Consider the following 12,500-nt stretch of genomic DNA (forward strand, 5'->3'; position numbering starts at 1 on the left):
TGGCCAGAAAAATAGTCCTTTACATCTCGATTGATTAAAATGACACTCGTCTTGCCAATGACTCAAACCTGAGACTTCACGGAAGATCAAGGTTATTAATCAATCTATATTTATTGACGAGGACTGATTTTCTGGCCACATTTTTAAATATTGTTGTTTTTTTTTCTTTCCAGAAACGGTATAAAAATCTACTGCTGTGCTTATCAACCTCTTTTTGACTTCTTTCATTCTTTCAACTTTTACCTAAAAGCTTGTTCACCGCGGTTGTCACAATACTACGCTACAATTGCATCGATCTGAATGGGGTTAACGAATACGATATTATATCAAAATCCACCCATGGTGTATCCATTCCATCTTTTAGTATGAAGTTGCTTTTGTAGTGTGACTATAATATTGTTTTATGCCGTATGTTGTCATGTTGTACACCCCCAGTACACCCTATCAAATTGATAACCCTTTAACTCTCTCCTTACCAGCCATTTTCAAGATTTTCCCCAAAACTTCACACCCAACTAATACAAGCTGATAGATTTTTTATCACTAAGACACAATAGCAGTAAAATTCTTGCGATACATAATTTCTGTCGCAAAACATGCTCTACAACATACTGTTCTTTTCTTTAAGGTTTAAGGTGTGTGAAATAAATTTTAATAAGGAAAATGTTGGTTGCATCGTAACGAATGTAACGATTTTCCTATGGTGGTAAGGAGAAGGTTAAAAGAGATTCTTTTCTGACACCCTCCCCCCCCCCCTCCTCCCAATTGCCAACCAGCAGTGAATGGGTAGCCGGGTCTCTTATATCCCGGCGGAAAGAACTTTGCGATAGACTGACTTCCTATTCAAAGGGTAGCAAGACATTGCTATTGTCAGTTTCAAGCTATAGAAACCGGGATAGACTCCGGCAATGGATATATAAGCGACTACTTTTAATAAAATTTGATAAACCCTGGGGTGTATATCACTCACTCACTCACCCATTCAATCTTCTCTGGGCTTACTTACTGGCTCTTGTGGCGATGCAAGGGATCTCCATCTGGACCTGTCAGCTTCTATTCTTGGGGCCACCTCGAGTGGCAGACCTCCCTGATATTTTAGGACCGTCTCCACGGTACGTCTTCAGGTCTCCTCGGGGCGACCTCGCTTTCTCTTTCCTAGGGGTGACCATCGCAGTGGCTTCTTTGTCAGTGTTTGTATAGTACACCCGGTTGATAAAGACTGGTCTAATATATGTTTCGTTGTAGGCATATCAATAGTGAGAGGAGAGTCTTGTTCTGATGCCTTGTACTGCATGCACCACATTGATGGGGTGAGGAGGGATTTGGAGAAAGAAGATCTATTCTCAATCTGCAGGTAAGAGGAAAATACGCAAACAAAAAAAAATATCGTGAGCTTTTATATAGCGCAGTATCCACTAAACTTACCCACCGCGATTTACAAGGGGTCCCAAACCAACAGGACCACTAAACACGTAGGACGAGACATAACGCTTGGTAGGCCATATTACAATTTTTTCAGACGGAGACAACGTTGTTAACAGACAGGTGCTCATGCGGGATTCGAAACCAGGACCCAGTAGTAGTAGAGGTAGTAGTAGTAGTAGTAGTAGAAGTAGTAGTAGTAGTAGTAGTAGTAGTAGTAGTAGTAGTAGTAGTAGTAGTAGTAGTAGTAGTAGCAGTAGCAGCAGCAGCGGTAGTAGTTGTAGTAGTAGTCAAAACAGGGCAGATTTTAATCAAGATTGTAATAAATAATACAATGGGAACTTAGTGGTTTTGAGTACATAGCTATTTGAAGTATGAAACATATGAAGTGTTTAATTTAATATGAGGTGGGGGTGGGGATGAGCGGATAGGCTTTTTTTTCAATTTTGAATCATCAAAACCAAAAATGCTGAAAAAATGTGCTTTTCTAAAATTGCCAAAAAATTGGTTTCCCTCTAATACTAAATTTCAAAGATTTTTCTTAAACTCATTCGTCTTAAATGTAAAATTCAACAGTAGCAGTAGTGGAAATAGTAATAGTGGTAGTAGTAGTAGTAGTAGTAGTAGTAGTAGTAGTAGTAGTAGTAGTAGTAGTAGTAGTAGTAGGAGCAGCAGCAGCAGCAGCAGTAGTAGTAGTAGTAGTAGTAGTAGTAGTAGTAGTAGTAGTAGTAGTAGTAGTAGTAGTAGTAGTAGTAATATTAGAGGTAGTAGTAGTAGTAGTAGTAGTAGTAGTAGTAGTAGTAGTAGTAGTAGTAGTAGTAGTAGTAGTAGTAGTAGTAGTAGTAATATTACTCGCAGTAGTAGTGGGAGTAGCAGTAGCTGTAGTGATAACAGCAGTATTAGTTGTATTTGATGCCCTTGTTGTTTATTAATCTGACATAATAAACGTTATTCACGGCTTTCAATTTTTTTCTCTGACCATTATAGTCTTATTTCATTCCTTGATAAATAGAAATTGTGATAACTTTGTAATACATATCTGTAGAAGATCATTCAAATACCGTACTATAAAAAATAAAAACATGTATTGAAAAATATGGCCAGAAAACTCGTCCTTCAATTATCGATTAATTTAAATGACTCTCAGCCTGGCAACAAATCTTCGCGAAGTCCCAGTGTTGAGAGTTTGTTTTCTTATTGCCAAGATGAGGGTCATTTATATTAGTCGATATTTGAAGGACGAGATTTCTGACCAAATTTTTAACTACGTGTTTTTCAAGAGTAATAACGACAGATAACTGGTTAAAGTTTTCATTTTTCATTTTCCTCTTGTGTATTTGATCCCCAGTAAAACCATGAGTTTAGTCATGTGTGTGGAAGCCTCTATCAAAGACTGCCACATGAAGGGCATATCCATACCTGAAGTGAATATGGCACAGTTATCCAACAGTATATTGCAAGCTAAAACAATTTACAAACGCTACTGTCAAGGTGAGAATCTTTCTCCATTTAACTGATAGATAGATACATAGATAGATTGAAATAGATATATACTTCATAATGATTGTGATATATGAAAAGCATGAACAGGAAGAGAATACAAAAGGTACCGCTATCCAATGATATATTATTATTATTCCAGGCTAAACTCTTCAACCATAAGTACTACCAATTTGAGAATGTTAAGCTATTTCATGATTATATATATATATATATATATATATATATATATATATATATATATATATATATATATATATATATATATATAGACTGAAATACAGATATAAAGTTTGGTGGATAGATAGATGAATATATAGATGGATAGCTGAATAGAAAGATGAATAAATTGATAGATAAATAATTGTACAGAATGGTAGGAAAATACTTGGTAGTTAGATTGATGGAAAGCTTTATAACATAACATAACATATGGTATAGGTCAAAATAGGATAAAATCCCTTGAATGCCCTTAATATTAATAGTAATGCCATAAATCCATTGATTAAGGATTACAATATACGTGGTAAAGATAGTATTTCAAATTAAATGTACTCATGTATATGTCGTGTACACACATATGTCTTTAACCGTGACATCCAAAGCACACACACACACACACTCACACACACTCACACACACATATAGAAGATAACAATAATTATATAACAATGCATAATATATAATTACAAGATTGAAAGCCATGTCAGCAGCAGTGCAAACAAGTATTATATTAAAAGGTGGAGAGGAGGGAAAGCGAGAGCGAGATGGTTAGGTAGAAAGATAACGTAATAGAAAAATAAATGCACCACATTTACAATTACAATTCCAAGAAAGAAAAAAAAAACACTCAGGGGAGACTACGAATTCTAACCCAAAAGACATTTTTGCTATTATTTGAGTCGTGTACCTTTGTGTGTCATGGAGGAGAGAGATTCTTTCTACACTGCAATACTTATTATTTTATAATGATGATGATGATGATGATGATGATGATGATGATGATGATGATGATGATGATGATGATGATGATAATAATAATAATAATAATAATAAAAATAATAATAATGATAATAATGATGATGATGATGATGATAATAATAATAATAATAATAATAATAATAATAATAATAATGATAATAATAATAATAATGATAATAATGATAGTAATGATAATAATAATAATAATAATAATAATAATAATAATAATAATAATAATAATAATAATAATAATAATAATAATAATAATAATAATAATAATAATAATAATAATAATAATAATTTATACAGCACCAATCTCTACTTAACGTGTTCAATAGCGTCTCACAAGACATAGCTGACATGAGAATTCTAAGAAAATTACAACTGTAGATGATCTATTCATGCTTATATCAATGGGATGTGAATAATGTGATTCCGAAATATTACGGAAAATTTGATATAAAATAAACTGCCCTTGGTCTTGACTTGAAGCACTCAATGGGAACTTCTGGTAAAAACTGAGAGAAAATTTCATGATGGTGTCGCAAAGTAAAATGCATGTTCCGAGAATTTGTTTCAGACATTTTTCCTTCTAAAGTGGTGAGGATCGGAGATCTCGAGTTGGCCTGTACTTCGATATCAATGACATTTTTAAAAAAACTTAAAATTTATATAGCACAATATCCACCAAACGTGCTCAAAGCGCTTTACAAAGGGTCCCTGGCCAACAGCAACACTTAACATGTAGGACATGGCATGACTGTTAGGCGATATTACAATTTTTTTCGGACTGAGACATTGTTGTTAACGGCCATTTTACAGCTGAGTACGGTGAGAGAATCTGAGTAAAGAGCCTCTTCCAAGGACTCAACTATGCGCCGAGCGAGACTCGAACCCAGGACCTTCCGATCCAAAAGCGAGTGTCATACCACAAGACCATATTAGCCGACATTAGGCATTGTGGCGCTAAGCCATGGATACATTTGAAAAATATTCAGGCCACCTTAAACTCATTTCTTCTCTCAACAGGCAGCCACTTTTACTGTTTCAAAACTGGTAATATTTTCTCGAATGTTTGTCAGAGTGATGATTCTTGTAGATTTGTTTTGAAGTTTTTGAATTTTTGTCAAAGTTGACTTTGGGAGAAGTAAGGAAGTGCAGTTAATCAATTCTGCTAATTACAGGTGCTTGCACTGCCAGTCTCCTACGGCTTTATCCATGAGGTGTTTATTTCTACTAATGCACTTATAAAATTATTAACAACTTGACATAATTAAAATTTGAAACACGATCGTTCATCTTTAGGTGTTCGTCGATGAAGAATCCTAGATTTCTATCAGTTTTTGATTTGTGATCTGGCATTGATTTAAATTGAGCTTTATATAGCGCAATATCCACTAAATGTGCTCAAAGCGCTTTACAAGGCGTCCCTGGTCAACAGCAACATTTAACATGTAGGACGGGACATGACGCCTGTTAGGCGATATTACAATATTTCGGACAAAGACAACACCGATAACGGCCAGGTACTCATTTTACACCTGAGTACGATGAGATATTGTGAGTAAAGAGCCTTTTCCAACGACTCAACTATGTGCCGAGCGCGAGGCTCGAACCCAGGACCTTCCGATCCGAAAGTTAGTGTCATACCACTAGACCACAAAGCCGTCAATTGATCCCTTTGACAAGTAATTTACCTTGTTTCTTACGGATAAGAATCAATTTACTGGGTGGGCAGGGAGGTACTTACTGTGCCTTCTATCCCTTTCAAGCTGTTTTCCAATTTGCTTTCTGTTTTTGTCTTGGAATGAGATTACTTAGTCTTGTCCTGACCCAGGCCGGAGTCCTTGGCTCGGAGGGAATCAGTCAAATGTATAGTGATTGTTTTGGGAAATTATCTTTTTTTTCTTGTAAATCATCTCTCTGTTATGTATTGTTGTTTTTTTATTTTTAACATATGATTTGTTAACATTTGAGTGTTTTCCTGTTTGTGGGATCTTGTGCTGGTGTGTGGGTGGTAATCTCGAACTAAGTACACTGATAGTGTGCTCTTGGAATCTACATATGTTCCCTATTTAAACAATTCCCCATTGTCTTACTTTTTCCTCAAGTCCATTTAAATTGTACATCTAGAATGTTTGTACTATCCAATTTTCATCCTTTTTACTGGCGCTGATATGACCTAGACGTCTATATGTGTTGTAAGCGCAGTAAAACCCTTAAAAGCAAACAAACAAACAAACAATCGATTTACATTAATTGTGTTACTGTTTGAAACTTGTGCTCAAATACTATTTTGACCCATCCATATATTTGTAGATGTGACCCCAGACCCTAATGCTCATCGAGAAACGGTGGAAAGACAACCTTTTCAAACAGGTAAAATATTCAATGTTTTCAAAGAGCACAAGTCTTCTTCTTCTTCTTCTCCTTCTTCTTCTTCTTCTTCTTCTTCTTCTTCTTCTTCTTCTTCTTCTTCTTCTTCTTCTTCTTCTTCTTCTTATTATTATTATTATGTGGTGATATGATATTGATAAAGCTGGTAATAATGATACTGTAATAAGGATGCATTTTAATAATAATGATGGTGATATTATTATTATTATTATTATTATTATTATTATTATTATTATTATTATTATTATTATTATTATTATTATTATTATTATTATTATTATTATTATTATTATTATTATTATTATTATTATTATTATTATTATTATTATTATTATTATTATTATTATTATTATTATTATTATTATAATATTATTATTATTATTATTATTATTATTATTATTATTATTATTATTATTATTATTATTATTATTATTGCTATTATTATAATGATGATGGTGATCCATTCGCACTCCTTTTTACAGTTCCTGCGGATGCCTCTTGTTCCGATATCTCCAAATGTATAATGGACATGCCCGCGTTTACAGATGCCGTTTCCAACAGAAGATCTCACGAAGCTTGTAGGTAAGAGGAATAGAGAAGTAAATATCCTGATAGCTAAAGTATTATGATCCATTTAGATGTTTAGTTGGATATCCAGTATCTGTAGGCGAAGTTACAACAACTCATAAAAACGGAAGGTGTAAACGAAGGATTTAAGCGATGTCTGATTGAAGACTGTTGGCATTAGTTAATAGACACCTAGATAACCACGCCTCTCTGACAGCCGTCATAATGTAAGCAATAGCAGTCTATTGGCAAACATAGCACAATACACACAGGTTTTACTATCGATAGTATGTTTCTAAGTAAAATGCCCACTGTTCTACAGCTTTATCAATAGAACGAACACAAAAAATTATGTATAAATTTAAACGTTTATAATATGATCGAAAAAATCGTGTGATAACTAGTCGCCCACTATTCTCCTTTTTTTTTGAGATTTCCATTACAACAATGAACCGATAAGAACTAGTTTATCAGACCTGCAAATAAGTGCACGTTGCATTCAACTCAAGGTTAATATTTCTTATCTTCTTCATTTACTTCTCGAGGGCCGATTCATCCCGACATGATACCGTTTTCAGACGTGGGCCACGATCAAAGCTACTAACCTTTCTGTCCACACCAGTAGTCATCAGTGATTGTATTACGTTTTCAGACGTGGGTCACGATCAAAGCTACTAACCTTTCTGTCCACACCAGTAGTCATCAGTGATTGTATTACGTTTTCAGACGTGGGTCACGATCAAAGCTACTAACCTTTCTGTCCACACCAGTAGTCATCAGTGATTGTATTACGTTTTCAGACGTGGGCCACGATCAAAGCTACTAACCTTTCTGCCCACACCAGTTGTCATCAGTGATTGTATTACGTTTTCAGACGTGTGCCTCGATCAAAGCTACAAACCTTTCTGTCCACACCAGTAGTCATCAGTGATTGTATTACGTTTTCAGACGTGGGCCACGATCAAAGCTACAAACCTTTCTGCCCACCGGTAGTCATCAGTGATTGTATTACGTTTTCAGACATGGGCCACGATCAAAGCTACTAACCTTTCTGTCCACCGGGTAGTCATCAGTGATTGTATTGCGTTTTCAGACGTGGGCCACGATCAAAGCTACTAACCTTTCTGCCCACCGGGTAGTCATCAGTGATTGTATTACGTTTTCAGACGTGGGCCACGATCAAAGCTACAAACCTTTCTGCCCACCGGGTAGTCATCAGTGATTGTATTACGTTTTCAGACGTGGGCCACGATCAAAGCTACAAACCTTTCTGTCCACACCAGTAGTCATCAGTGATTGTATTACGTTTTAAGACGTGGGCCACGATCAAAGCTACTAACCTTTCTGCCCACCGGGTAGTCATCAGTGATTGTATTGCGTTTTCAGACGTGGGCCACGATCACAGCTACTAACCTTTCTCCCACCGGGTAGTCATCAGTGATTGTATTGCGTTTTCAGACGTGGGCCACGATCAAAGCTACTAACCTTTCTGTCCACACCAGTAGTCATCAGTGATTGTATTGCGTTTTCAGACGTGGGCCACGATCAAAGCTACTAACCTTTCTGCCCACCGGGTAGTCATCAGTGATTGTATTGCGTTTCAGACGTGGGCCACGATCAAAGCTACAAACCTTTCTGTCCACACCAGTAGTCATCAGTGATTGTATTACGTTTTCAGACGTGGGCCACGATCAAAGCTACTAACCTTTCTGCCCACCGGGTAGTCATCAGTGATTGTATTGCGTTTTCAGACGTGGGCCACGATCACAGCTACTAACCTTTCTGCCCACCGGGTAGTCATCAGTGAGTGTATTGCGTTTTCAGACGTGGGCCACGATCAAAGCTACTAACCTTTCTGTCCACACCAGTAGTCATCAGTGATTGTATTGCGTTTTCAGACGTGGGCCACGATCAAAGCTACTAACCTTTCTGCCCACCGGGTAGTCATCAGTGATTGTATTGCGTTTTCAGACGTGGGCCACGATCACAGCTACTAACCTTTCTGCCCACCGGGTAGTCATCAGTGATTGTATTGCGTTTTCAGACGTGGGCCACGATCAAAGCTACTAACCTTTCTGTCCACACCAGTAGTCATCAGTGATTGTATTGCGTTTTCAGACGTGGGCCACGATCAAAGCTACTAACCTTTCTGCCCACCGGGTAGTCATCAGTGAGTGTATTGCGTTTTCAGACGTGGGCCACGATCAAAGCTACTAACCTTTTTGCCCACCGGGTAGTCATCAGTGATTGTATTACGTTTTCAGACGTGGGCCACGATCAAAGCTACAAACCTTTCTGCCCACCGGTTAGTCATCAGTGATTGTATTGCGTTTTCAGACGTGGGCCACGATCAAAGCTACTAACCTTTCCTTCCGCCGGACATTATTTTGTCTACCGAAATTTCCCTTTTTCAAACAATCACAATGAAAAATATTTAACTTGTAAAGTGGTTGACCTGATTCATCCTGAGGAAAATTGCATTTACTTTACTTACTTACTGCCATTATACCTGTTAGAATGTAGGAGAGCAACGAAGGACTTCATCTTCTCATGTCCGTGACCATCATCTTCAGGTAGATCCAGCCCCCCCCCCCCCGCCCCCTACTCTCTCTCTCTCTCTCTCTCTCTCTCTCTCTCTCTCTCTCTCTCATCTCTCATCTCTCCCTCCATTTCTCCTCCAAGTTTTCCAGGGCTTTTCTCTTTTTCTCATTCCTTCCCGTCTCCAGTGGATGTCAGTTTTGCTTATGTTTCACTCCTCTTTCCTCATACCATGCTCTATCCATCTCCGCGTTCCTCTCATGATGATGTCCTTCATGTCATCCATTCCACATTGATCTAGCAGACTTTAATTTATAATAAAATTATCATAGATATCACAGAGTCAGACAGACACAAGATGGATTGTTGGGGTAATGTAAAATGTTAGTAACATTCTAAATCCTAATACAAACCAATCATAGTATTCCAAGATGTAATAAAATAAGAATTATATTATGTGACTATTCGTTTGTCGAAGTGAGTCACAGACGGTTCCAAGAAATAGTTAAGTCGCTTGTACGTGTTTCCGTACTCACGAAAAGTCAACCAAAGTGTTGAGGGTTTATGGAATTTATAATCTCCTTCAACAGTCGTGACGTCACTTCCCTCGTAATGACGCATAGTAACTTAGCAACTGGTTCTAAACTATCGGAACAATGGCGGACAACCTTATGAAATACTTCTCCAACGAGCATAAAAGTGTGTCCAGAGGAGAAAAACATTATAAATCTGATCATGTTTTGACTTTTATACATTTTGATCACATGACACGTGAAAAAGATCTAGCCAGCATGGAGAATAAAAATACCGATTTTCTTTGTTTAGAACCAACCTGCTCGTTGCTGGGCGACGTGACATCAGACTATTGAATCCTATTATATTCAACCAGTAAATGATCATGATCCGCATGAGACTCTTTGCATGAAATGAGGACAGTTTGTTCATATTATTGTCGGTCAACCTTGAGTAAACACAATTTTACAATGAAACAAAAGTTTAGTCAAATTTTAAAAAGATCCCATTGCTGATGATTCTCTATAGATAGAATGAAGTTGATGTCACTCGGGTCTTTGTTATTGTTTTTTTTTTTGCCATCCGCGTTTATGAGTAATTCTCACGAAAGTGTATTAACCAGACTATAAACGCTTAAGGTTACACGTAGTTTTGTGTGTTGGTCCATTATACTTCCGGATGGCAATGTTGTGAGCTTCTTAGCCAGCGGACACTATCTATAGAAGAATATAATAAATTATAGCCATAATACAATCATTTCAGTCGAATCACCCCGTCAGTCCAATGTCTTCAGAGTGCTCTTTTGGACTGTGAACGAAGCAACCAGTTATCGGAAGACATGTTGAACAACTTTAGGGAATCTCTAGCTGAGTCCAGGTCGAAGTTGAAACAATTTTGTGTGAAATATGAAGAGGAGATGGAAGCAGCGTATATAGCACCGACCGCTGTTGCTGGTCATGGAGGTAGGTTATAGTAGTAATTCTACTACTACTATCACTACTACTAGTACTACTACTACTACTACTACTACTACTACTACTACTACTACTACTACTACTACTACTACTACTACTAGTAGTAGTAGTAGTAGTATCATTATTATTATTATTATTATTATTATTATTATTATTATTATTATTATTATTATTATTATTATTATTAGTAGTAGTAGTAGTAGTAGTAGTAGTAGTAGTAATGGTAGTAGTAGTAGTAGTAGTAGTAGTAGTAGTAGTAGTAGTATTATTATTATTATTATTATTATTAGTAGTAGTAGTAGTAGTAGTAGTAGTAGTAGTAGTAGTAGTAGTAGTAGTAGTAGTAGTAGTAGTAGTAGTAGTAGTAGTAGTAGTAGTAGTAGTAGTAGTAGTAGTAGTAATAGCAGCAGAAAATATAAAGGTAGATTAATGCAGGCAATGTCTATGTTGATTGTGGTGGAGCAGGAGGAGCTGGAGGAGCAGGAAGAAGGCGGATGATGAGAGGTGGTGGATGAAGAGTGGAAGGAGATGGATGTAAAAATGATGTTTGTTTCATGTTTAACACTATTAGATCTGTCCGGAGAACAAAACACGGTTTAATTTACAAAAGTACGAGTTGTTAACTTGGCTTAATTTATTTGTCTATATATATATGTTCTATTTTGTTACTGAACTATTATTTGAATAACCAAAGAGTTGGATTTTTTTTTCAATATATCTGATATTCAACTTTTTGTTAAATCCCTCTTATCTCTTATTTTGGGATTTGACCCATGTAGATAATTTCAAATCTTTATCAATATTTTGTATAAACAAATTAGTTTAAATGATTATTAAAAGAAAGACAAATCTGGCGATACAATCAATCAAATTGTTTATGGTTTTTGTTTGTTTGTTTCTCTTCTATCTCCAGAATCGGCCAAGAATTTAAATATTGCGATGAGATCTTTTGGATTACTAGTATCACTATTAACTTTTTTGTGGATGCTGTTTCAGTTGCACACTCATTAGTAATCAACATTTATCTTAAATTTCAAAACCGTTTGTAAATAGCGCTTTATACAGGGTAAAAGTTACGATAGCATATATTTTTTTAAATTTATGAGTAATGTTAAGTTGGCGCTGCAGGTATTTATTTGTAGGTCTTATAAACCAAATTGTTTGGGGTCGGTTTTGAAATTAAAATACTCACAAACCGACGAAAAGTGTCGTCCATTACAACAATGTTAAATTGTGCCCAAAATTGCGTTCCGCTATCAGACCTGCAGATATAATATGTACACCTCGGTTTGACGTATCAATGGTGCCGCATATTACCTTGATGAACGGAGATGCTCAAATAATGTTTATATACATACATTTGGAAAAAAAAATCGTTCTGTATTATAACAACATTGCATATTCTTTTTAAATGTCAGTTCGTAATACAATTTTGATTAAGAATGACATTTCATAATTCCAAAATTGTATGTAAATTATGTTTTATATTGCAAGCTAATTAGTGAATAACCTTTCATAATTCCAAATTTGATTTCAATGACGTTTCATTTTGCAAAATTGTTTGTGAATGACGTTTCATAATAGGATTCAATAGTCGTAACGTCACTT

General features: G+C 36.1%; 1 protein-coding gene across 1 annotated transcript in view; it reads left to right on the forward strand.

The window, feature by feature from the left end:
- LOC144978389 (uncharacterized) overlaps window positions 1-12,135 on the forward strand; it is a 21,167-nt gene extending 9,032 nt beyond the window's left edge. Inside the window, exons 3-8 of the mRNA XM_078924350.1 lie at window positions 1,246-1,354; window positions 2,771-2,913; window positions 6,223-6,282; window positions 6,783-6,882; window positions 10,681-10,880; window positions 11,806-12,135. Of these exons, the coding sequence (XP_078780476.1) occupies window positions 1,246-1,354; window positions 2,771-2,913; window positions 6,223-6,282; window positions 6,783-6,882; window positions 10,681-10,880; window positions 11,806-11,903 (710 nt within the window). The 3' untranslated portion in view covers window positions 11,904-12,135. The remainder of the gene's footprint in view (window positions 1-1,245; window positions 1,355-2,770; window positions 2,914-6,222; window positions 6,283-6,782; window positions 6,883-10,680; window positions 10,881-11,805) is intronic.
- The last annotated feature ends 365 nt before the right edge of the window (window positions 12,136-12,500 follow it).

Source organism: Berghia stephanieae, chromosome 8 (genome assembly GCF_034508935.2).
Source record: "Berghia stephanieae isolate SIO BIC M18660-M18661 chromosome 8, UCSD_Bste_1.3, whole genome shotgun sequence".
NCBI classification, from domain to species: Eukaryota; Metazoa; Mollusca; class Gastropoda; order Nudibranchia; family Aeolidiidae; genus Berghia; species Berghia stephanieae.